The sequence below is a fragment of the Otolemur garnettii genome, unplaced genomic scaffold (assembly GCF_000181295.1).
Source record: "Otolemur garnettii isolate 467f Iridium unplaced genomic scaffold, OtoGar3 scaffold00020, whole genome shotgun sequence".
Lineage (NCBI taxonomy): Eukaryota > Metazoa > Chordata > Mammalia > Primates > Galagidae > Otolemur > Otolemur garnettii.
In genome coordinates this window covers 14,482,826-14,509,958 of record NW_003852415.1, presented here as the reverse complement: position 1 = coordinate 14,509,958, position 27,133 = coordinate 14,482,826, and the positions used below count along the sequence as shown (strand labels likewise).

The 27,133-nt window shown below is 46.2% G+C and overlaps 1 protein-coding gene across 2 annotated transcripts in view; it reads left to right on the top strand.

The window, feature by feature from the left end:
• The window catches only part of KCNK10 (potassium two pore domain channel subfamily K member 10), a 136,182-nt gene that overhangs the window by 1,267 nt on the left and 107,782 nt on the right, over window positions 1-27,133 (top strand). Inside the window, exon 1 of one of the 2 annotated variants that reach the window (XM_003786964.2) lies at window positions 2,065-2,563. The exons of the other annotated variant lie outside the window; for it this stretch is intronic. Coding sequence (XP_003787012.1) covers window positions 2,512-2,563 — 52 coding nt within the window. The 5' untranslated portion in view covers window positions 2,065-2,511. Of the gene's footprint in view, window positions 1-2,064; window positions 2,564-27,133 lie in introns of those variants that run through there. 2 annotated transcript variants of the gene reach the window in all.

The following is a 27,133-nucleotide window of genomic DNA, read 5'->3' as shown; positions in this document are numbered from 1 at the left end:
TCTGCTGACACCCCTTTCTGACTATGATGCAGGTAAAAACATTGTTTTGCAGTGACTGAGCTGGAGCTCAACTGCTTGTGAACAGCTAAGGAGGAGAGGCTACAGCACAGCTTGTAAGCCTTTTCTAGGGGCTTAGAAGCTGCTCCTTTGACTTCAGAACAGAATTTATTAATACATACACACTGGTGTCCCTGAGGACATGCCTGGGAGAAGAAGAGATTCCTTGTTTGTGTCATTCCACGTGCCACGATCCTCTCAGCTTTCTTCTAGTAGAGGGCAACAGAGCGGGAACAGTCTGCAGGAGGTGATTCTGAAGTACCTGGGGAACCTGCAATCAGATTGGCACAGGTTTTGCCTGATGAGGATCTGCAGAGAACTCAGGGCTCCAGTCCAGCTGCCTGTGGGGTCAGTGACAAAGCACTTACCAACCTTTCCCATAGATCACAGGGGACTCTGTGGACCTTGCCCAGGGAGTCAGAAACCTGGCTGTCACAGTGAGGGAGGGATGGTGAGAAAGATGCTGACCCAGGGCTCCCCAGAAGCTGCAAGGAGCCCTGGAGTGATATGTAATTCAGGGAACAACTGCTAGTGTAGAGTTCCCACAGCTGTCAGGCTTGGGAAGTAGCTGGGGAGTCATTTGCTATTTCATAAGCAAAGGTGATGGCAATCTAATTTGGCCTATGGCACTAGACAGTAAGCCCCATGAGGGCAAGGGCCATGTCTGTCTTCTTCCGTGCCCCCTGACCGGCACCAAGCACAGTGATGGCACGTAGAATGTGTCCGATATATATGTTGAATGAACAATAAATTTTAGTGACCTTATCTCTACGCCAGAGCAGGGACTTAAATTACTTCCTACCCAACATTGCTGCACGCAATTCATGCCTTCATTTATTAGGTATTTCTTGAGCATCTACTACACGCAAGGTCCTGTTGCTGGGTATCCGAAGGAATTTGTCAGCATCATGCATGCTGATGCTTGGAGTGACCCATTCAAGAGCACCTCAGCACCGCTAGGCATTTCTGGAGACTGAGGCCCCCTCCACAAGACCCTGTAGGGTTTCAGGCAGGGGCGCTGAGAGGGGTGGGGAGGAGGGGAACGCTCCAGGGTTAGCCTCTTTCTGGAAATATGACTGGGGTCCCTTTCCACCCGCCCCTACTGCTTGACTGGCTTCCCGGGCTGCGGATTCCCGGAGCTGCCGGGTCTTGGCAACTCTGTTTTCCACTGGGGCCGCCGCGCCTCTCTCCAGCCCCGCTTTTCAGCCTCCGATCTGCCGCCCCGGCCGGGCTGCAGGTAGCTGGGGAAGGGACCAAGGTGCGCCTGGGGAGCGAGCATCGTAGTGTGGGGAAAGCCGAGCCGACGCGGAGCGGTCCCCGAACAAAAGGCTCATGGCTGGCAACAGCCTCCTCGGAGCGCGCGGGGACGTCGGTTCGGTGCTCAAGCGGGAGAACCAAGCGCGGGAGGAGACGGGAGGGGAAAAAATGAAGTGAGAAAAGAAGGAAGAGCGAGCGAGGAGAGGCGACTCCACGAGGCTGAGGTCTGCGGCGAGGCCGCAGCGGCCCTTCCTCCGCCTTCTGCAGCGCCTTTCAGGCAGCGAAGCGTGTCTCCGGCTGCAGCTCTACCGAGCGCGCCGCGGCCGCCTCCACGCCCGCCGGCCGGCCAAGCCAGTAAGTAGCTGCGTGCCCGCCGATCGCTTCGCCGCCCGCCGCGGCTCTCCTGAACGCCCCACCGCCGTCCCCAGCTGCCCCGTGGGCAAGTCCGCCGCGACCCGCTGTCTGGGGCTGGGTGCCTGGGGCTCAGCGCGGCTCCCCGAACGGCGCGCCCCTGCCCAGTGCGCGCCCAGAGCCCACAGTCGTGGCGCGGAGTCTGTGGCGCGCGGTGGGGAGGGTCGCCCTCGCCGCGCGCTTCCCGGGCGCCGCGCCATCCCTGTGTCCAATGGCTTTCGGGGAGCTCAGAGTAGGGGGCGTCGCCGCAGGCGAGGAGCGGCTGCCAGGGTGGGGCGTGTGCGCTCTGCGCGGTCGAGTGAGGCTGACGTGCCCGGCCGGGCGCGCGCCCGGGAGAGTGTGTGCGAGTGTGTGTACCGGAGTGTGTGCGCACACGCCTTCGGGGGCCGGAGTGACACTGCAGTGGGCTTCTCCCTGGCCCCGGCCTTCCGGCTGCTTAGAGTCCAACCGGCCCGCTTGGCTTTTGGGAAGCAGCTTGGCTCTCATCTTCCCAAGCCTTCCTCTCCATCCTTTCGTCCACCCCTTGCCGATCTTACTTTTCCTTTTACCCACGGGACCGCGGCCCGCCACCCTCCAACCGTTGCAAACACCCAAGCTGTCCCCGGTACTCTCTCAAGCTGCTATTTTCCCACCTGTCTTTCTCTGGGATTCCTCCCGGGGCCAGTCCAAGGCTCCCTCATCTTTGGGAATTGTTTTATCCGACCGTTGTACCGAGCAGTGTAAAGCTTGAGGACTTTATTATTATTTTGATTCTTTTCATTTCCTCCCCTTCTGGGCAACGGAGCAATGAAATTTCCAATCGAGACGCCAAGAAAACAGGTGAACTGGGATCCTAAAGGTGGGTATTTCCTACTTTTGGCCGCCCTCGCCCTGCCTGCATCGCCGGCGTGTGCGCGCTTCGCGGAGTGGAAGCACTCTCGCTCCTGGCACCATGTGTCCTGAGGCTGGGAAATGCGCCTGGGAACCCAGCGCGGGTGGGAGGAGGGCGGAGGCAGCGTGGGTTCCGAACCCAGATAGTGCTCATCATTATCACAGAAGCCTGTCCCTCCTGGATTGTCTCAATAATCTATTTAAATAGACCAAACCGGCTGTTGGGTTTGAAATGGCACCCCATCGGCGCTGGCTTCTGACTTTGAGTGTGTGAGTGTGTATGTGTATGTATACATGAGTGTGTGTGTGTGTGTCCTTTGTTTCTGGTGATCTTTGTCTGTCTGACAGATGGGTGGGGTGCCTTCCCCTGGACCTGGAGCTGTGCCGCGTCCCCAGGGTGTCCTCGGTGGAAAAGGTTTCCTGGCAGCAAGTGGGGTTGGACCTGCAGCAGCCGTCCCCGGGGGCGGACCTTCTCGCCGGGTGTACGGAATAATGGAGCCCACAGGGGCCTCCTGAGTCTGCGCTCAGTCTTATCACCAAACCTGGCAGCTAGTTAGGCTTAGGACGGAGTAGAAAGGGGAGGAGGGGTGGTTTGCAAGAAGGGTGGGGTCGGCGAGGGGCACGCAGTGTGGCCGCCAGGGAAGTGGTATGGTTTACACGCTTTTATGAATGTTGGATCGTATTCCCTTGTGCAAAGGGGAGTGATTAAGACAGATTTGTGTGTATTTAGCGTTGGCCACCGTGTGTGTAACTAGCACACAGATGTTAAGGCTTCTCCTGAGTGAAAGCAGAGTAAGTTGAAATCGCTTGCCCAGTTATTACTAGGACGCTCTTGGGCATTTCTCATAACAAGCCCGGCTGAGCAATGCCTCTGTGTGTATTGGGGTTGACATCTGTTTATTCGAGGTGTGTGTTTCGTAAGCGCATTTCTTCTTTTTATCTAAAGTGGAATGAGGAAACCTGCTTATTTGTTCAGTCGATGTCTTATGAATTGACTGGCTGTTGAAGAATGAGTGAAGAGGTATTTTGCCTTTATTAATACCGAAGCTTTTACACCCTAAGCACAGCCCAAATCTTCTATTTTGTCTGTATTTTGAATCTCTGGAAATATGAACGTGTGCCTGGGCTTTTGTGGGGGAGAGATCCCTGCAAAATATATTTATAAATACTTACTTTATACCAAGCACTGGCTTAGGCACTGGAGATACAGCCAGAACAGGACAGACAAAAGCTCTGCCTTCTCAGAGTGAGACAGAGCTAAGTCGTTCATCGCTTGGAAGAGTGTATAATTAAAAGTTTATACACGTCTGTGACGAGAACGTCTGAGTTTCAAGAAAGTGTCTGGTAGAAGAGATTGACAGGGACAAGGAGGAGGTAGTTAGGGAAGGCTTCCCTGAGGAGGTGACAGTTGTACTTAGGGTTGTATAGGGGTTAATTGTTTAAAGAGAAGGGGAACTATTGCAGAAGAGGGAAGAGCAAGTGCAAAGGGCCTGAGGCAGAGGAGGATGCATATATGAGGAACAGAAAGGGGTTTCTCAGGGCTAGAGCAGAGCAAGGGAGCTTGTGTTTTGAGATGTGACTGGGGGATGCACAGTGCAGATGGAGGTAGGATCATGTTGTAGGGTGGGAGGAGGAGGAGTGCAGTCTTTCTCTTAAGCCACTAAAGAGTTTTCAGCTGAGGAGTAAAGTGATCTGAACTAAGTTTCTTTTATTTATTTATCTTTTTTGAGATAGAGTCTTACTCTGTCTCCTTGGGTAGAGTGTCATGGCCTCATAGCTAACAGCAAACTCAAACTCTCAGGCTTGAGCAATCATCTTGCCTCAGCCTCTCACGTAGCGGGACTATAGGGATGCACCACCATGTCCGGCTAGGTTTTTTCTATTTTTAGTAGAGACAGGGTCTTGCTCTTGCTGGACTGGTCCTCTAACTCTCAAGCTCAAGCAATCCACCTGCCTAGGCCTCCCAGAGTGGTAGCATTATAGGTGTGAGTGACCACCCCGCCTTGAACTAAGTTTCAAAACAAGTGCTATATGGTTCTTGAGGGACTAGATACAGTGGTGGCCTGGGCCCGGTGGTCTGATCTGGGCAGGGAGTGGAGAATGGAGTAGGGAGCTATGGAGGATGTGGACTCAACAGGCTTTGTGGACAGACACTATGGAGGGGGAAGAATCAGGATGACTGGGATGGCAGCCAGGGCAGGACAAGTCTTGAGGAAAACCTGAGTTGAGTTCAGTCCAAGGGGTGTGTCAAGTAGGCAGCTGCCTAAACGGTGGGGTCTGGCTCTTCAGAGAATGCTGGCACAGCGGCAGCGCTGCAAGACTGATTTTGTGAAGCTGGCCTTGGCTCTTCACACATATAAAGAACGATCATGAATCTATATGTTCATGTCACAGTGATAAATGCAGGTGGATTTTACACACTTTACAGCCTGACACAGTGAGAAGAAGTGTGCAAATAGCATCTGTGGTTACCACCGATGGTGCTAAAAATGAAAAGATCTCAATAAAAATAACAGCATTTAATGAGCAATCATTGCATGCCAGGTGTTTTATGTACATTATTTCATGCGATTACTTTAGCAATACTCACCCCGAGGGTGTAAGTGTTATTGTCCCATTTGGCACTTGATTGCCATCAGGACATCACTAAGCTGCCTCCCAGTGAGGTGTGCTGACTTTGTGCACATTTGTTCTTGAAGGTGAGGGTGACAGGGGGTGGAGGCAAAAGAAGGGTGTGGCGGGATGGTGGCTTATCTCTATACATATATATATATATATATGTATAGAGTTATGTGCCAGGCACTGGCCCATGCCTTACATATATTAATATTCACAAAATATTTTATAATAATATTCACAAATATCTCAGGAGGGAAGCATTATCCTAATTTTACAGATGAGGGAACTGCAGAACAAAGAGATTGAGTGACTTGCCTAAAGTCGCACAGCTACTAGGTGGTGGGACAGGACTAGAATCTGGGCTCTTAAACACTCTACTGGTCTGTGTCTCTTAAATTATTGGGATCTCTGGCTCTTACCTGGTGAGGGTCCCAAAGCCCAGGGATTGGAGAAACTTGTTGGGAAGAGAATGGATGATGAGGAAGAAGAATTGGAAGAGACCAAACAGAAAAGAGGAGGAGAGAGGGGAGAAATAGGCAGTGAGTCAGCCTTCCCTTACTCATCCCTCTCTCTGCTCATTTATCCAGCCAATAGTGGCTTTACTTCTATGTCTGGTGGACAAGTCACTGACCACTGGAAAGCATTTAGGTCCATTCCTGGGAGGTTCAGGTTTACCTAGACCAAGTGTGGTTGGCAGGGCAAAGATGAAGGGCAGTGTACGATTATGATAGGAGAGGGGAGGGACATTTCACATTATCTAGAGTGTAGGATGTGGCTGTCAACAGACTTGAACCTTCGGGTGGGGTGCTCACGAGGTGTGGAAGGAAGGTGTAATTATAATGTTTTGCTTACAGCCTCATTTACCTGACAGTTTAATAGCATAAAATGAGGGTGGTTGGAGGATAGATTGGTTTTGATTGCACTTGGGTGAATTAAGCAAAGCACCATTGAGAGGTGTAGGTGAAAAAAATAAGACCTAAATGTAAAATGATTAGTCTCTGGTGAGCTGTGGCCTTCCCCCGTGCTCACAGAACAGAGCCGTCAACAAAGAGAGGTAGTGTCTGTGGAAGGAGGTCTTAGTTTTCTAAGCAGAATTCGTGTGCTTTTTAAACCACCAGGATCACTTGTTGATGTTTTTCTGCTTAAAACTGGTATTTGCTTGCTGCTTATGTACATTAAGAGCTTTTAAAAACCAACAAGGTCAGCAAACAGTCTCCTGACTAGAGGCAAACAGATCAATGTGGTATAAAAAACTCTCTGGCTTTGGGGACAAAAGAGTTAGATTTTACAACCAGCTGTAGGGATAATTAGCTGTGTGACTTCAGGTTGCTCATTTACCCTCTCTGGGCTTCACTGTCCTCCCATGTGGAAAGGGGCCATTGACATTGCCTTTGTCTACCTCTTTGACTTTGTCCCTCGCACTTCCCTCCCTTAATCTGACCTTCAGGCCAGTGGGCTTCCTTTTGTTTGTCATATACATCATACTTGTTCCTTATTGGGACTTTTGCATCTGCAGTTTCCACAGCTTGTAATGTACGTTCACACAACTGGCTTCTTTCCATCTGGTCCTCTTGTTAACAAGAGCTTCCCTGTCCCATCTGAAGACACTTTCCCTGTTCCCTTGCCCTGTCACTTTCTATGATGTCACCTGCTCAATTGTCTTCCTGGTATTTGTCAGGATCTGAAACCATTTTACTTACTCAGGGTCACGTATGAAGCCATCCTCCTTCACTAGCACACGAGCTTTTTGCCTTTCCCTGTTTGTTCACTGTCACACTCCCTATACCCCGGGAAGTGCCTGGCACACAGTAGAAACTCAGTAACACTTGGCTGAATGAATGGGTGGCTGGAAGGATGGCTTAGAGAGGATTGAAGCCTTTATATATCACGGAAATTCCAGGACTCCTTTAAGCTACAAGTGGCAAAGTACAAATAAGGAGAAAGGAAGGTTTTCCCTAGGTAGTGGGAGATTGGAAAGGACACTGATATTCCCACTGCCTCGTAGGCTCCTAGCCGGTGTGTCCAACGTGTGGCATTTGGGCCACATGCTGATTTTGTGAGGACTTTTTTGCTTATCTGTGGTGTCAGATGTCACAAAAAGTATGCAGTGGCCTTTTTTTTTTTTTTTTTGAGACAGAGTCTCACTTAATAACACTCAGTAGAGTGCTTGGCATCATAGCTCACAGTAACCTCCAACTCCTTGGGCTTAGGCGATTCTCTTGCTTCAGCCTTCTGAGTAGCTGGGACTACAGGTGCCTGCTACAACGCCCAGCTATTTTTTTGTTGCAGTTTGGCGGGGGCTGGGTTTGAGCCCACCACCCTTTGTATATAGGGCCAGCGCCCTACTCACTGAGCCAAAGGCACTGCCCAGGGCCCTTCTTTTTTGCTCATCAGTTTTTATTACTGTTTGTGTATTTAACATGTGGCCCAAGACAACTCTTATTCTTCCAATGTACAGCAGAGAGAAAAAAAGATAAGACACCTCTGCTCTAAAACCGTCAGTGGACTGTTTTTCTTCCTTTCTCCTCATTCACCCCAAATGAGTAGGCTGCCTAGGACTGGGGTGGGTGGACAGATGTAGCCTGATAAAAATATGGTCGCATTAGCTATTGCAGTGTGGCTATTTCTAGGTATTTAACCCATTTAAGAAAGAAGCAAAGCTATAACCAGGAGCTAATTTTTTTAAGCTACACTTTTGGTGCACACTTTAATACAGACTTCCAGAGAGGCCCAGGCCTTGTGTGGATAGCTCCTTTCATTTTTTTTTTTTTTTTTTTTTTTTTGCAGTTTTTGGCCGGGGCTGGGTTTGAACACGCCACCTCTGGCATATGGGGCTGGTGCCCTACTCCTTTGAGCCTCAGGCACTGCTCGATGGCACCTTTCATTTCATAGAATGCTTTTTACAAATGATCTCATTTGTTCTTTCAACAGCTCTACTTTTGTAGATATTAGAATCCTAGATTTACTGATGTGTATACTAAGATGTAGAAAGGATAAATGATTTATCTGAGAGTCCAGAGTTGCAAACTGGCAGAGTTGGGGCCAATCAAGTCCTTTTGATGTCTACATCCAGGAAAATTTCCTTCAATCTTTCCTCTCATCTGGGGTCTTTGTCCATCCCACACTCTCCTATTTTTTCAAACCCAGAAGTGTATTCAAAGATTTCTCTGAGAGGTTGAGAGGAAGCAGTCTGTCCAGAGAGTCTTTAGTTAGTGGCTGTTTTCAGTAGGCTGTATTTACTGGCATAGGCTGACACTAACGTCATCCTGTAAACTCAGGTGAAGGCCCTTGGACCCCACTTCTGCTGTTTTGGCTCAAAGGAGATTTAGGTCTCTTATGACTGGGAGCCATGTATATTCAACTTGCTAGGTTACTTAAGTGCTTTATTAATATGTTTCCAAATACACATTTGCATAACTGAGATTCTCCGGAAAGAAAATAATCTGGTTTTGATTTAATATTCAACTTTTAGGAGATCAGCATTCCAAATGCGATTAATAATGGGCCAGAATTATCACAATTATCCTAGAAAGTACAGAGAAATGATGTTCCAAAGATTGTCTGGGCCAAGATTTGGTTCAGCATTCTTTCCGGCAGTGTCTAAGGAGCTTCACTGTGCTTTTGCCAATCCCAGCCCTCCCAGGGCAAAATCAAGACTAGTCAGGTTCACTCTGCTATTCCATCCCCTTTCCAAAACATCTGTGCATTGGCTTCATGTGAACCTCACTTTAAATCAGATGTATCCAAAAAATACCAGTTAGTCTTGCCCCCAACTGGGAAACTTCAACCACAACTGAGATATGGTGTGAAGTGAATTTGATACAGGCACAGTGAGCTAGTGGATTCCTTTTTACTTTTAGTACGCAGGGAATTAGAGAGTGAGTTTGATGATAAAACAGAAAGAAGACATTTTACCGGTAGCCAAGTAGGAGGTTTCATTTTGGACAGCTCCCGTGGCTGAAGGAAAGAGGTGAACAAAAGCAGCAATCTTTTCTTTTACGCAGATTCTATCATAAAGGGTACTTACTGGGTGACCCAGATAAGGTTAAAATTGGTTATGGGCTCAGCTCTGCACAGCTTGGTTATGGAATCTACCTAAATGTGGCACTCGGTGTGCCGTCCTTGTGCTGGTCACACCCACTTGGCTGATTTCTCTCTGTCTGAATTGCAGAGGATGAAAGGACTATCCGCTCTGGGTTCTGGCCCTAGAGGTACTCTCCGGAGAGACTTTACAGTTTATCTGTGTCAGACCTCATCTGTGCTTTCTAGAACACTTATTTGTGGTTTATGGACACAGTTTGAGATCATTCTTCTCCTTCATGAGTGTCTGCAATTGAGTCCTATGAATCAAAACTGAAAGCCGACTTTTCTTTTTTGAAACCTGGCTTTCTAACCCTCCATTTAGGTTGGAGGGTGAGGGCACCCACTGGCAAAGGACACAAAAGGAATCAAGTTTGTGGTGGTCACAAAAGGAATCAAGTTGGCTTCCTTTGTTACTCCCAGTGCCTGGGAGATGGGGAGGGAGGGGCATTAGAGGTTGTTGAGGTGGTGTTAGGGGTGGGTTGGATATCAGGAGATTCTAGTTTTTAACTTCAGGTCTCATCACCTCCACTTCCCACGGAGGTAACTTTGAAGCAGAGTAAAATGGAGGGAAAATGTAGGATTGGAAAGGAAAACACAAAATTTGCTTTTCCACATAAACCAGAGAATCACAGGGAATTTTTTTTCTTTTTCCACTTCTCCCTTCCATCCTCTACACCAGGCATCCTCAAACTACGGCCCATGGGCCACATGCAGCCCACCTAGGACATTTATCTGCCCTGCCAGGTGTTTTTGCCGCTGCTGCCTGTCCTGCTTAGCAGCCGACTCATCCCGGAGCCCGCAGTCTGGCCCTCCAACGGTCTGAGGGACAGTGAACTGGCCCCCTGTTTAAAAAGTTTGAGGACCCCTGCTCTACACCCTTCTCCGGTTCCTGCAGAATTCTGATTTCAATTGCAAAGGATCCTTTTATCTCCCCGCTCAACTTCCCACTGTAGGAGAGTTAGTGGTATTTGCAGTTTAAAAAGAGATGCCTGAAGAGACAACAAAGATTTGCTCAGGCGATGGAGAACCTGGAAGTCACAGTGACCTTTGCAGACAGGCCTAAAAATGCCAATATTTGTAATTCTGATCGGAAAGCTAACAACAATTTTACTGCCTGCCAGGAAAGTCAGTTTCTTCTGTGCAGGCAGACCTGGAGGTCCCCCATATAGTGACACACCAAATATGTTAGCAGGGTAGAGATAAATAGTATAACTTACTAAACTTAATGTGTATGAGCCTGACGGGCAGGATAGAGATGCTTCGTATCTGGTGTGATAAAATATTTGACAACTAAACATTCACTTGCTTTGTCATATGAAACAAGAAGTGAGGTATCAAATGTTTAAGAAAAATTGATGGGAAGAAAAACTTAGAGAGGAAGAGATCCAACCTATTAACTCATTTTTTTCCCCAGCAAGTTGGGGATAGTCTCTCGTTACCTATTTTAACCATGGACTAACTTGGTCAGTTCCTGGATTCTACTGGTTGAGAAAGTTGATTTAGGCCAACGGGATTCATTTCTCATGGTGCAGTTTGAGGCCATAGGGCAGCAGTTGTGGTAGATCAGGTTCAGCGTATGCATTCTTACAATAACCTGAGAGGAGATAAAATGCATGTTATAGTGGTTTACTATAGACTCTGGGAAGATGTCACCCTCTGTATTTTGTAGGAATCTAGAGTAGGAGGACCTGCGTTCGAGGGCTGGCTCTGCTACTCCTATGGAAAGGAATTAAAGTCCCTTCCTTCCCTGATAGTCTTAGACAGCCTAGGTCCTAATTCAAACTACATCTTTTACTAGTGGCTGATTTGGGTGAATTGCTCTGTTTCTCTGGGACTTGGTTTCCTCATCCATAAGACAGAGATAATCACAGCGAGCTTCCTTGGTTATGCACGTTCAATAAAGTGACATGTGCAAAGCTCTTAGAAGAGTGCTGGAGCATCATAAGGGCCTCAGGAGTGGTGCCTGTGCTGTGTTGCTGTCACCATTGCAGGGGTCAACCTGTGAAGTCAGGGCAGGTGCCAGGTCAGCCTCTGGAGAAGCATTTGGTTCACCATCTAGACCATCTGGGAGGGTTGCCCATAGCAGAGCCTTTCTGGGACTCTCTTAGGCTCCCAGGATTCTTAGTCTAGATTTAAAAAACATTGTTACATTTGAGAAAAGATCAGGGAAAGAACATGGTTTGGAATCACAATACTTGTGTGAGTTATTATTCTACAGAATTTTTGAAATATTTACAAAATATTCTCTACATCAGTGATTTTCAACTAGTGTGCCATGAGAGGATCTTAGATGTGCCCCCCCCGTCCCCGCCAAGTTTTAAAGATCATTAATTAAATTATTTTTGAAACAAGTTCAAAGCACAGTGAGTATATTCTTTTTTTTTTTACTTTTTTTTTTACTCAACATAATTTAAGTGTACCGCAGAAGTTTAACCGTAAGATTAAGTGTGCCATGAGTTTAAAAAGGTTGAAAAACACTGGTCTAAGGCTGGGTGGGTGCAGGGGCTTATGCCTATAATCCCAGAACTCTAGCAGTCTGAGGTGAGTGGTTTGCTTGAGCTCAGGAGTTTGAGACCAGCCTGAGCAAGAGTGAGACCAGGTCATTACAAATAGCCTGGTGTTGTGGTGGGCACCTCTAGTCCCAGATACTTGGGAGGCTGAGGCAAGAGGATCACTTGAGCCCAAGGGTTTGAGGTTGCTGTGAGCTATGATGCCAAAAGGGTTTGAGGTTGCTGTGAGCTATGATGCCACAGCACTCTACTGAGGGGGACAAAGTAAGACTCTGTCTCAACAAAACAAACAAACAAACAAACAAACAAACACCACTGCTCTGTTGGCCACCTCTTCATAAAAGTTTATAATGAATGTTTTGGTAAATAAAGGTACATTTAGCTATAATTTCCCTATGTGTGGCAACTTTATGGATGACCTTGGGGAGCCCCTGTGCTAACTTTATTAGCCTTGCCTTAGCATATTTGGTCTGCTATAACAAAATACCATAAACTAGGTAGGTTACAAACAGCAGACATTTATTTCTCATAGTACTGGAGGTTGGGAAGTCCAAGGTACCATTAGATTTTGTGTCTGGCTTGGGTCCACCTTCTAACTCCGAGAGTCACTAAAGTTAGCTCCCGTTTAGGGAGGGGTTGGGGTAAGGAAGCTCCCAGGGAAAGGAGGAGCATCAGTGAATTCAAGGACATATCTTAAAATCACCGAAATATTTTTATTTTTTCCTATGATTGATTGACTATGTGCTAAGTGCTAGGCTAAGTGTTTTGTAGTCATTATCTCATATAATCCCCTTTAGAATCCAAGGAAACAGGGGAAATCACTACCCTGCTTTCTGAATGAGGAGGCTGATGCCTGTGGAGCTTTAGTAACCTGCCCATAGTTGTCTGTGGCTTGAACCCGGGTCTGTCTGACTTCACTCTCACCTCTACCTCGTACGCCTCTTTCTGGTAATTCTGCATTACAGAAATCTGTTTAATTTTGCCTAAGCCTGGATTTTCCACTTAAACATAGAACCATGATTCATTTAACTTCATTTTTACCCTTTCTTTCACCCATTGCTCAAAACTTTATTCTAACAAGACAGTGAGCTTGATGATGATTTGTCTAAAATATGAATGCATGGTCTTAGGTCCCTGAATAACCTGTCCGTCCAAGCTTTTTGTATTATTCAAACACAAAAAGCGTCTATTGAGTCTGTCTTATGTGGACACTATCGTATGTACAACATGAGCCCAAACCCCCAACCCCACAGTATTCCCTACTTTTTTCTCACTAGGAACCAGAGGTTGAATGTGAAAATTCATGGTCTCACTGGGATAGATGCCTCACCTCCCTTCTTTTACAGATTCAGTGATGGAAAACTCAGCCACCTTGGATAAAGCCTGAAGAAACCCAGCATGGTCTCCAGGCAGTAGAAATGCCAGGGAATGGGTGGCTGGGGCTTGCCTGGTGTGTTTCTGCAGTGCCTGCAGACACGTGTCTGCGTGGTGTGACTGAGATGCAAGTCAGGATCCAGCTGAGATGGCAGAGCCAGGGTGTCTCTGAGCTACATGCCTGAGGGTGCTGGGCACGCATGGTGACGAGCTTTCGGATGGGTAGGGTTCCTTGTCATATTTTGAGTAAACATATATATATTTTTTGACAATCTTATTGCCTTTTCTGTATGTTCTTGAGAAAATGATTTCCAGGAGCCTCAGAGGTTCCCATGTTTCCCAGTGGTACACGCCTATCTTTCTCCTGATTTTAGATTTGGAAGAAAGTTTTAGAGCGTCTGTGTTCTGGGCAGAGGAGAGTGAATTCGGCTTCTTTTGTGTACCACTGTGGACTTGAGAATGATTGAGAGCTGGACATTGTTGAATATGTCACTTTCCACACACAATGGCAAAGAGGGGGTCTGGGACAGGGCGAGAGTAGGGTTGAATGAGGCTGCCTGGGGCCCCAGTCACGTTCAGGGTCTGGCATTCATGGTGTCAGTAACCATAGTAACCAAGGGGCGTGGGGGGGAAGTCTAAGATGCCAATTTAGCATTGTACCCCTTCTCATTCTGTTGTCTCCCTCTTTGTTCTTTCATCCAGAAACTCCCCCTATTCCTCCTCTCCCCACCCCATTGCCCTTGACACAGGGACTGACTTACAGGGTGGTTTCTACACGAATACCAGTGATTTTAACTTCCAGCTAACTCTACTGGTTCAGAGGCCTCATTTTCACTTCTTGGATCCACTCATTAGGACCCAGACGAAGCCACATGCATATAATTTCCTCAGTTTTCCCCTTTTTGACTATGAAAGATGTAAAGTCAGGTAGCGTTCATACTCTAGATTTATGCAGCGGTGCATTATGGTGGCTCATAACATAAATTTCTAATAATACTCCTCAACTCATGATTTGTTTGAGATCTTGAGATTTTGTGTTCTTAACAAACAGAAAAGCCAATGAAGCATAATAAAGAGAACCTGGTCTCAGGTGGGAGATGCGGATCTCGGTACTTGCTGGAAACCGAGGTGTGGCGTGGTGCGTGAGGGTGTGGAGGTGGGAGGTGATCAGATTACGCAGGGTGCAGCAGTTCCTATTAAGGAGTTTTGTTTTTCCTGAGAATATGGAATGGCCTTGAGTGGTGTGACGTGGGAGGGTGACAAAATCAGATTTCTGTTTTAAAGATTATTGAAGCCACTCAGAAATCCAGTGATTAATTCAGCTAATGTTTATGAAGGTTACCTACTATGTGACAAGCATGGTGCTGGAAGCTTGTCTGACCTGGGTTAACTGTGAATTCTTGTAGGAATCATAGAAATTGTTGACAAACAGTGATGCAGGAAAAAGTTTTTTTTTGACATCTTTGGTTTAGGACGATCAATCCTAAACTTCTGGTTGCAAATAGGAACTGTGTCTTTAAGCTGTGTCAATTTCTGTTAATTAAAATATTCTTGTCCCTGGCTTCGTTGCACAACTTTCAATTCTGTGATAATTTATGTATCTGGAGACAGAAGATCAATAAACCAAAAACTATGGCATGCTGATATTTTCTTAGACTTCAGATGCCTTTTGGAAGCATGTGGCTGTCGGTCCAGGAAAAAAAAAAAAGAGCCTGTAATTGCCCCTCCATACCCACTGTCACTTTGTTCCCGGTGTGGTGTGTCTGGAGCTATTGTGACACTGGGCTATTTTTCCTTTGACTACGATGGGACCCCTGCAGGTTGTGTCCTTGTGGCCTCAGCTTGGATGGCCTCCCAAAAGCCTGAATTAATGAGAGGCTATGATGTGCTGATCCTTTCCTCTGGCTGGGTGAGAATGAAATTTCTATAGGAGCCTGGGACGCCTGCTGGTCAGGCAGTTAAGCCCTGCATTCAGCCTCAGTTCTGAAGACAGGCGGAGCAGACAGCCACAGGGGGTGGCATATGAGGAGCCCTGTAAGTCTCTCTGCGTAAGTGACCCACACCATTCCTTCCCATGATACCAGGAGGTCTACAATCTATCAGTTACTGTATTCATTCACCCATTTGACTATTCCGTAGACAAGTATTGAGTGAGTTCCTGCAGAAATGGGGCTAGGCATTAGGTGCAGAGAGATGAAAAAGACCCGAGGCTATGTACCCAGAGAAGTCGCAGTCTAACCCCTGAGAGCGGTGCATAATCAAGTAATTATGATGTGCCGTGATAAATGCATTGATTGAGATATGGATTAAAACATCATCTCCAGAACACATCTTGTTAAAATGTAAATATAGTTCCTCAGGGTAACATACTAATCCCCAATTACCCATGGGTCCAGCCAGATTAATTATTTCTACGAGAGAGCTGGGCCAAGAGGGAGTGGAACACAGGACCAATACGTATGAATGGGTTGGTGAGCAGGAGAAAGGTAAGGAGCCTGGGCGACGGGCTTTGGTGTGGTCCCTTGTAGGAAGCAGACATGGGGCTGGCGAGGGTGGGGGTGCCGGGAAGGGAGGAGAAAGGCTCTGAAAGCAAACTTGCTCCTGTGCAAATGTTGTTCAGCTTGCTCAGCTCATGTCTGACTCACCTTGGACAGTGGAAGGAACTTCTGAGATTTCCCAGCCCCAAAGGGCTTCTCAGAGAGCAACACTGAAGTCTAAATGGGTCAGGTGACTTTTGAGGGCCCAGATAGCAAAGAAGAGACAAAATCTATCTTTGAACCTTTATCTGCTGGCCTCCAGTATTCCACAGTGCCACTTACGGCCATGCTGACAGGTGCTGGGACCTGTTTTCTCTTGTTTTGTGAGAAAGAATGAAGAGCTACAGGCTCTACTGGAGCCTGGAACATATTGGTTCTGCGATTTCCTGTTAAATTCTTTATAACAAGTATGAATGTGACAGTATATTCAGCCTTTTGGAGACTACATCTATTCATTTATTCAGTGAATATTTGTTGGGCAAGAAAGAATATTCTGGGCCCTGGAGGGTCAGTGATGAGCAAGATGCCGTCTCTGCCCTCAGGAAACTTACCATCCAGACAAAGCTTAGCGTCTCTCTCTAATGGTTGCTCAGGTCAACTTCTGCATTTTAATTATCTGTTTCAGTTACACATTTGGCAGGTAAAGGGGTCTAAAAATCATTGTCATAAGGATGAAAATGAGGCCATTCTGATGTTCCATTACTCTGCAAAAAGTGCTTAGTATGATAATTTAGTATGGCATGAGTGTTGGTCCTACTGAAGGCGGTGACATTCTGTTGGAAAATTCAGTGATTTCAAAGGCCTCAGAGCTGCCTAGTTTATATTTCAGTTTTGCGAAGAACCTTTGTTAATTAGGAGTGTGTGGCTTGTGCATGGATACTGGGATAAGACAGGAGTTTGAGTCTTCCCCTATGGTGACGGCATGTAAATTAATCTCCAAAGGATTGCAAGAGGCCAAAATGTGAGGGACTTAAATACACACGCACATGCACATACTCTAGCAGATGGGAACTTTTTGCTATGTGTGGTTTCCAAAGTGTCTAAATTTACATGTTTTTTGAATAGGGGGAAATTGGGATTTCTGTTTGCTATGTGCCTGGCAGTCTCTTGGCTGCATCTGGGCTGCTGGGGCAGCCTGAGGCCAACCGAGAATCCAGGATGCCAGCCTGGGGTACCAGGGCTTACAGGGAGCAGCAGATGTTTGGACCAGCTGGGGTGTCCACCAGGAATCCAGGGGTAGTAGGAGTGGTACCCAGAGTTTGAGGCAGGTTGTGTGGGGCACACTTCCTTGGCCAGGGCTCTCAGTCAGGTAGCTGGAGAGATCTGTGGGCACCATCCTGCTGGCAGTTACTGGAGGTTTTTGCTCCATTGCAAATTGGTCTTAGAGAGTGAGGGAACTGTGGCTGGGGTTGTGAGACTTAAAAGTGGGACCATGCACACAAAAAGCACAGTACCTGGCACACAGGGCACACCTACTAAAAATGACAATGGAACCGGTAACACCTGTGTACTGAAGGTCTTGAGTGCATCACACACTGTGCGCAGCACTTAACACCTAAGGTAGAGTTTATTCTTCACAGCAGCCTGCGTCCCTTTCTGTGTTCAGATAATGTCCTGATGTTTATCCAACTGACCTAGATGTTCATGGCTTCCAAAGAACCGACTATAGTGAGGGCTCCATATCTATTTTTTTTTTAAACTGCTTCACTAAGGTATAATTTACACACCATAAAATTTACCTACTTAAAAGTCCAGTTCAGTAGTTTTTAGTTTATTCATAGAGTTCTGCAGCCATTATCACTATCTAATCATAGAAAATTTTCATGGCTCTAAAAAGAAGCTTCAGGGTGGCACCTGTGGTTCAAGGAGTAGGGCGTCAGCCCCATATCCCAGAGGTGGTGGGTTCAAACCCGGCCCCGACAAAAAGAAAAAGAAGCTTCAAGGTTGGGCGTGGTGGCTCACGCCTGTAATCCTAGCATGCTGGGAGGTTGAGATCAGAGGGTCACTTGAGGTCAGGAGTTCGAGACCAGCCTGAGCAAGAGTAAAACCAGTCTCCCGTAAAAAGAGAAAAATTAGCTGGGCATGTTGGTGTGTGACTGTAATCCCAGCTATTTGGGAGGCTGAGAAAGGAGCTCACTTGAGCCCAGGGGTTTGAGGTTGCTGTGAGCTATGTGATGCCACTGCACACTAGCTTGGGCAACAGAGCGAGACACACAAAAAAAAGATAAAAAGAAAAAAAAAACCCCAAACCTCCAAGCAACTCTATCTATTGCCAGTTGCTCTCCATTTCCCCCCAGTCTCTCCCTGTCCTTGGCAACTGTAAATCTACTTTCTGTCTCTATGGATTTGCCTATTTTGGACATTTGGTATAAATGGAACTGTGCAACACATGGCTTTTTGTGATCGACTTCTTTCTCTTATCATAGTGCTTCCAAGGTTTGCTCATGTGATAACACCCGTATCTATTTTGAATGAAGAAATAGCGATCCTCTGAAATAGTAGTATGTGGTTTCACTTCCATCTTGAAAATGAAGAAACTGAGGCTGAGAGCTATGTCTCTGTCAGCAGCCTGAGTCCCTTTCCTGGCTCTTCCAGGTAATATCCCGATGCTTATCCAACTGACCTAGAGGTTCTGCTGGGACTCAGGCTGCTGAGATAGACATAGCTCTCAGCCTCAGTCTGTGTCACCTCCTCATGGCCACCCAACTTGGAAGTGTCGAGGTTGGAATTTTTGCCTAGGTCTGTCTTGGCTCCATGGTGAGATTTTTGGCTCTTGCTGTCCACTCCCTGGTCTCTGGCTGGTCCTCTGCATAGTGCCGAGTACCACTGTGTACAGATGAGTGCGCCCTCATCAGTGTGGATGCTGGGGGTCCTCCTCATTGTGGTGGTCCTGGGGGTCCCTCCTCACAGAACTCTGATGTACTCCATCACTCACCTCACCAAGGGTATGGTTTAATGGCTGTCGACCCACATGGTGGCTCCTGAGGCTTGTGTTGTCCATCCAATTTTTCTGTCCATTTCCCAAAGACACTGTGAACTGGGAAAGTTAGTAGAAATAGAAATGACAGGGGAAATCTTCTTGGTGGGGTTGAAGCCTGGCAACACAGTCACCGATTGTGATGGAGGAACTGTCATCTTTTCTTGTTTCATCTTTTACAGCAGATTATCACGATGCCCTATGGAGAGTAAGGTGGCTCACCTCCCACCCTCACCTCCCAGACTCCAGCTCCTCTTGTGAGATGGAGCGTCCCTTCCTCATTTGTAGGGCAGTGGATGGTGGGCACTGATGGTGGTGGAAGGAAAGGCCTGGTACCAGCAGGCTCTTGGGCTGGGATAAGTGTTTTCTTTAGTCCTCAGGGAACTAACTAGTCTATGATGGTGAGAGCACTCCCTTTGAAGTCCCAGTCTTCCTGTGTTTTCTGGAAACTGTCCTGCTCTTTGCTGTCACCTACTATTCTAGGGAAAAGGCCTCTTTTGATCATTAAATATGCAAGTGAGCTTTTCATCTTGTTTCTCCTAAAGAAGAAGGTAAATAACCTTGTGCACCCCCGGATTCCTTCAGAAATACCATAAAACCTGACTTTGACTGAAAACTAGTGGGAATTGCCCTTGAATTAGCTAATTAGCAGAAAGCCCAGGAAGACTCCAGGACTTGGGGGGGCAGGTGTGTGCTTGCTGTATAGGAATTTCATCTACTGCAGATTTCTCCTGGAAGTGGCCCCATTCCTGGGTCTCAGTTCCTGTGCGACTTTCAGTGGTGGCTTTATATGATGTAACTGCCAGCAAGTGTGCCAGGGCCAGTTCCTTTCCTCTCGCTCTTACCACCTCAGCACATGCTAGCTCACTGTAACTGCAAAACTCTTGCTTGTTTTTTGCCTTTGATTTGACCAAGCCCGATTTGCTGTTCCCATGGAAGGCAGGAAGTACAGGGGCCTTAGTGTACCCCAACAGCAGCCCTCCACCAGTGACTGATGGGAGATGGTACATAAACACCCCAATTCCCTCAGCCTGAGTGGGATGACTCAGGAATATGTTGTGCTTGGGGGCCACAGTCTCCCTAGTAGCAGAAATTCCATCGGCTCACAGTGGTAGCTAGCGTGATGCTGCGTCTTGTACTGGCGCTCTTGGCCGCCTCCCCACCCTTGTCTCTCTTTTCCAATTTCCTACTACCGGTGCTGTATTCATTTCTTAAACAAACTACTTGTGCTCAAATCCTAACTGTAGGATCGGCTTCTAGGGAAGTGCAAATTAAGACACATGGTAAAGCTTTAACCTTCCTGGTCTCTGCTGTGTGCCCCAGCCAGCTGGCTTTGGCAGTGGGCATGAGGGCACCCTGGTCTTCTCAGGCAGGCTGAAAGACTCTCAGCAGAAGAAGTCTACAGTGGATTGGCAGCATTCTCCCCAGGACATCCTCAATACAGATCCTGCTGATTTTCTTTATACATGATAATTATTACATTCTATAAAGTTGCTGCAAATACTGAGTCAGCAAATACTGAGCTATTGCTTCTAAGGGAGATACAGGGTTAGATGCCTGTGACCTCTGGTCACATGCTCATCAAGTGATCAACACATAGCCTTGTTTTATTTGTGCTTCTTTTTAAATACATCTTATCCGATACATACTGTATTGTCGATTCATTAACATTGAACTCAGGCAACAGCGCTGTAACTCATGCGCTCATGAGCAAAGCTTTTCCAACACATATATTTTCTCTTTGAAGGACTTCCCATCCTGCACTATGAACACTAGATAGTGCAACCGGGGGCGATTTTAAACAGTGAAATCATCATCAAAAAGCACAGAAATGCGAAAACATGACACTAACTAGATCATGAGAAGGATACTTTCTAATGGCATTGAGAGCTAAAACAAGGAGACACAGTGCTGCCTTGTTCAACCTCAGCTGGGGACATTGTACATCGGTGACTCAATTCCACACTGTTCTGTCCAGGTCTGCAAATGTCTACAAATCAACCGATATTGATTTGGGGCTTACAAATAAATTTTAGCAAATATGGGAATTTGCAAATTCTGCAAATAATGGGGGAGGGTAATTGTCATTCTTACTCCATCACAGTAAGACTCTCTTTCAATTCAGTATATCCATTAAACTCACGTGCCAGACTCTGTCGCTGCTGATGACATGTTAATGAGATGGTCTCTGCCTTTACGGCGTGTCCCTCCTGGTGGTGCAGGGAACTGTGACATGAGACAGTACCTGCTTACTCCAGAAAAGAGAGAGAGACACAGTTTGGTGGGAGTGTGAAGGAGTGTAAGTCAGGAAGGACTTCACATTGGAAGGAGTGTTTTAGATAGATCTTGAGAAGCATTTTACATTTTGGTCACCTCACACTCATTTAAAAGAAAGGAAGCAGTTGGTCAGCCCAGCGTCATTTCCCGCGTCAAGTCTGCCCGTTTACCTGCAACCGTACCCACCAGTCCTGCCTTGATTCCTCTCTGGGCAAAGTGTGCCCTACTGATGATAAGGACCCCTTTGTTCTTTTGGACGTCCTATCTTCTGAAACATTGATCCCTTCCTTTCTACTTGAATTTTCCCACCGCCCAATGGGCTTTCTTATCTCTGAAAGGTATAAGCCATGGTGCCCAGAGATGAGATGGGAGTGAGACAGAGCGGTGATGTTCAGGCCAGGTTTTTTGAAAAGGGAGGGTGACCCACCTGGTGGCATCTGCACCCTGGGGCAGTTAGAGACCACTTTTTTAAAAAATATAATTTTCTTTTTTTAATTTCAAGTTAATATGAGGGTACACATTTTTTAGGTTACATTGTTCTCACTTCCAAGGTGAAGTTGAAGTTGTAGGAGAGCCTCTCACTCAGGAGGGTGTGCTGAATACTCTCACATTTTGCACATTAGATGACATCTCACCAAATGCTCTCCCTCCTCCCACCAATTGCCCATTTTTGCATGTTATGAATCTGACAAAGGCCTAATAACTAGAATCTACGGAGAACTCAATCAATAAGAAAAGAGCAAATAACCATTTCTATGTGGGCAAGAGATTTGAACAGAAACTTCTCTAAAAATGATAGATAAATGGCCAACAAATGCATGAAAAAATGCTCATCGTCTTTAAACTTCAGAAAAATGCAAATCAACTCTGAGATACCACCTAACTCCAGTGAGATTAGCCCACATTAAAAAGTCCCCAAACACCAGATGCTGGCATGGATGTAGAAAAAAGGGAACATTTTTACACTGTTGGTGGGATTGCAAACTAATACAACCTTTATGGAAAATCCTCTTAAGAACCAAAAATAGACCTTCCCTTTGATCCTGCAATCCCATTGCTAGTTATCTACCTAGAAGAACAAAAATCATTTTACTGCAAAGACATTTGCACCAGAATGTTTACTGCAGCTCCATTCATAATCACCAAGGTGTGGAAGCAACTCAAATGCCTATCAACCCATGAGTGGATTAACAAACTGTGGTATAGGTACACCATGGAATACTATTCAGCCATAGAAAAGATGGAGACTTTACATCATTTATGTTTACTTGGATGGAGTGGAAACACATTCTTCTTAGTAAAGTATCTCAAGAATGGGGGGAAAAAAGTATCCACTGTACTCAAGACTAATATGAAACCAATATATAAACACTTAGCCGCTGGTACGAATGTGGTCTAGCAAGGGGAAGGGAGGAAGAGGGGGTGAGGCGAGAGACCTCTTTTATGTGGGGATGTAGCTGGATATGGTGAATTCCACAGCTTGCCTAGAAAGTTAGGGTCCTTTGGCAGGAACTTTTGGTGGGGAACTAATTAGATCCTTTGTCTTAGGACAGCGGTTCTCAACCTGTGGGTCGTGACCCACTGGAACTGTATTAAAGGGTTGCAGCATTAGGAAGGTTGAGAACCACTGTCTTAGGAGGACAGGAGGAGGAGGAGGGGGAAGAGTTTGTGTGTGGCTACATTAGGTCCCCCCCAACAATCTCCAACCATCTCTCTTGACCTCTTGTCCCCTGCAGCTGCCACCTAATGCCTTTAGGCTCTTCATAGCAAAATTGCTGGGAAGAGTGGTCTGAAGTCACATCTCCACTTGCTCCCCTCACACTCTTCTCAAGCCACCGTCACCTCACGGGGACTTGTGGAGGTTACCAGTAGACACTGCATTATCTTTCTGCTCTTTTATCTTAAGTATCAATTAGGATGCTTTTAGCGGAATGTTGCAGAATGTCCGGCTAAAAGAGGTTTACATAATATGGACACTGACTATCACAAGAGTTCTGTTCTCACTGAGCAAGGGCATTCTAGGGTGGCTCAGCTGTTTCCTAATGCTGGACCCAGGCTTGTTCAGCTTTCTGCCCTACCTCCCTTCACCATGTGGGTGGAGGCTCCTGGGTGGTGGTAGGAGGGCTGTAGCAGATATTATGTTATCTAAAAGAAAGGAAGGGGGTGAAGGGGTCTTTATTCCTTACCTTTTTCTTTTTCTGATGGAGGATTTTCCCACCCTGGAAGCCCCAAACATCTTTCTTAAATGTCACTCCCTTCCTGTGAAGCAGGAATCCAGTGCACTCAATTCTAATATTAAGGCAAGTAGAGCTATTACAGGGGGTGGGGTAGGAGAACGAGGGAGCTGGGAGATGGGACGAGGGGGATGGGTGTCAGGGTCAGTGTATCCTAATTCTTTGTACCCTCAATGAATCGTAACCAATAAAGAAAAAAGAAAAAAAAAGAGTAAAAAATAATTCACTCCCTAAACTCATCACTGGCAAAGAGGGGATCCTCCTGGCTTGGACTAATTAAGATTCACCCCACTCCCCAGGCTGAGAGTGGGGCCCACCTTTGACATGTTGCCATTTAACTAAAATGGAGTCTTTAGCAGGGAATGGGGAGGGGCTAAAGTGAAATCGCCAGACAGTGTCCCTGGCTTCTTCCTTGACACCTCGCAGCAGTTGTGACCACCCACCAACCCACCAGGCCTTCCTTCTTAAAGCCCTTCACTTCCATCACTTGCTCTGTGATGGCATTTCCCCCGAGTTTTCCTTCAGCTTTTGTGGCCTCTCCTGGCCTTTCCCGGTTGCTGTACCAGTAAGTGGTTGTACGCCCAGATGCTTAGGCTTGGGATCCTTCTACTCTCGGTCTGTAGGTCCTGCTGGCCGGCAGCCCCGTGGTACCATCACTTCTGGGTGCCTATCTCAGACCACACACCCAGCTGCCTCCTTGACGTTTCTCCATGTGTCTCCTTGCCCTCTCCAACTATAAAGACTAAAACTGGACTGGGCTTTGCAAACCTGCTTCTCCCAAAGTTCCTCGTCTCAGTGGAAGGCACCATTGTCTGTATAGTTGCCCAAACTCAAGTCTGGGCATGATGCGTGAGTCTGCTCTTTCTGCCATTCTGCACGCTCAGGAAGCCTCGCCGCTCCAGGCTGTAAGACGTACCCAGGACTGTTTGTTTCTCTCTGTTTTTGCTCCTGCCACCCTGGTTTCATGCATCTTCTTATTTGGAAGGCTGACAGAGCCTTTCTATTGGTCCTCTTCCTTCTCCAACTTCTAGTAATTGATTCTCCGTGGTGCAGCCAAAATGATCCTTTAAAAATATGAATGAGAATTCTGTCACCATCTCAGCTTAAAACTCTCTAGCACTATAACAACCTAAGGATAGGGGGAGGGGGGAGGGAGGGGGGAGTGGGTGGAGGGAGAGGGATTCGAGGGTTCACTTCTGTGGTTCATCTTACAAGGGTACAAGTGAATCTTTTTATGAGTAGAATATGAATGTTTTAACACAATAACTAAGAAAGTTACATGAAGGCTATGTACCCCCAAAGTGCATCAATGTACACAGTTACCATTCAATAAAAAAAAAAAAAAAAAAAAAAAACTCTCTAGCAGTGCCCCTTTCTGCTGGGCATGAAGTGTGAGTTTCTGGTGCTGGCCTGCAGATCCCCGAGTGCTGTGGCTGTTGCTGACTTCTTATCTTCAGCCATGTTCCTCCAGCCCACTCTGCACTTGTTTTTATTTTTTGAATAAACCAAGCTCCTCCTGGTCTGAGGGCTGTCTGGCAGGACCTGTTTTTTTCCCTCTGGAATTCTCTTCTACCCATTCTTCATAGGACTGGCTTCTCCCCACCTCTGAATCTCAGCCCAAATGTCATGTCCTCGGAGAAGCTTTCTTTAACCACCCACTCCTGCTGGGCACCCTCTGTCACAACACACTGTTAGAATTCTTTGCATTATGCCTTTTCCCTGAGGGAAAAAAATTGTTTGTTAATTTAATAAACTAAAACTTAAAAGAATTAATGAACTCAATTAAAAAATTTTAATTTTATGAACTTAAACCACTAAAATGATAGCTCTAAATTCAGGGGAAGAGAGAGTTTTAGGAAGGAGGACTTATTAATTTAGCAGCATGAAATACTCCACAAAGACTGAAGGTAATGATGGTGGTAATGACGGTGATAACTAATATTGATTGTAACTATGAACTTGGAAGCATGCCAGACATTTTGCTTGCATTATGTTATGTAATCCTGACAATGTCAGGATCAAATTCCTGACAATATCTCTGTTGGGAACCTTATCATTCCCATTCTCAGAACACTGAGACTTATGGAAGGTCAGGCAGAGTGCCTGGCAGTTGGTGGTTTTCAAGTAATGTTTGCTTTGTGAGTAAATGAATTTTCCCCCAGTCCTGGAGCTGATAAATGGTAGAGTTGAGAGCCCAACCTAGGTCTGAGTAAATCCAAAGTCTATATTTATAACTACCAGTCTATATTTCCTTAAAAGATTGAGAAAGGGAAATATAATATAGGACAACCAAGTTCCATGTTTGATGAAGTAAGTGTTAGACGTTTTCTGGACATGTTGGTTTTTGGTTTATCCTATTGTAGGACACATGTCTAAGGTTTGTGGTATGCTTGAAACTCTTGAGGGCTGAAGGAGACCTCACATAACATTGAGGAAACGGTCTTTGGCCTTTGGGCAAGAGTGGGGGACCTGTAGCCTTCTAATTTCAACATCATTCCTTTTTAAGCACTAAAGGAAGCAAGAAAAGCTTCATCTGTCTCTGCTGCATCACTATTAATGAACGTATTTGTTATGTAAAATTTGGATTCAGTCAAAAGGCCAAATTTAAGGACCAGGAAGGCCACAAGTTTGCTTAAAGTCTTAGGTTCTCTGTCACTCTGATGAGATTGATGAAACACACATGTGGATAAATGAAGAGTCACATGATGAAACACACGTGGATAAATGTGGAGTCACATGATGAAACATACATGTGGGTAAATGCAGAGTCACATGATGAAACACATGTGGATAAATACAGAGTCACATGATGAAACACATGTGGATAAATGCGGAGTCACATGATGAAACACACATGTGGACACATGCAGAGTCACAGGTAGAAGCCGCTAGCATGACTGATGAAGAGAGAGATGGTTTGGAATGAGAGAGAAGTGGGTGGTTTTGAATTTCTGCTGCTTAGGGGAAGGAAAGCACATGGATTGGTGGAGAGTCAAGAATAGGGAGACAGAGTTAAGTCCAGGCAAGATGATGCACCTTTGCAGATTTTGCCCAAGGGGACAGAAAGGTCTGAGACCAGCTGGGGATTGATCAGGGAGGAGTTTGGAAGAGAAGATTAGTGAAATGAGAACTGTCAGTAGAGGAAGTGAGATTAGGCTAGTCATGGGAGCTATTGGGGGTTTCTGAGAACTAATGTGACATAAATGAATATTTGTGAGGGGGAAATCTTGCCAGGGGTGTCTTTGGGAGCAAAACCATATTCCAATAGGAAATACTAGTTAGGACAAGTAAGTTTCTCAAACTTCAGCCTTTCCTGTGCCATTTTCACTTTTTAATTTTTGGGGGGCCAGGTTTAAATATCACCTGTACAACTATTTATATAATACTTTTCTCTAAGATGATTGCACTTTTAAAAAATTAAATAAATTCAACTTGTCCTAAGCTGATATTTATCTCTACTTAATACTTTAAAAAGATTTATCCCTTATTTTAAAAACTTAAATAAATGTAGCCTTATCCCCAGAAATAGTACCTATGAAATCATAGGTATTTGGTGCCAGTCCTATTTTTTCCTAGTTAAAACCATGGCCACTAAAAAAAAGTAGCATCGTTGTGTCACCTAGCATTGCCTTGTGTACCACTGAGAGTTCATTGCTACACTTTTGGGAATACCCAGGGCACTGTTACAGCTCTCTAGCTGGGACATGATGATACTGAATAAATGAGAGCCAGCCTGCTTTTATTAGATACTTACTATGTACAAACCACTGGGCTGGTGGAGATGAAAATGTGAATTACGGGTCGGCACCTGTGGCTCAAGCGGCTAAGGCGCCAGCCACATAACACCTAAGGTGGTGGGTTCGAATCCAGCCCGGGCCCGCCAAACAACAATGACGGCTGCAACCAAAAAATAGCTGGCGTTGTGGC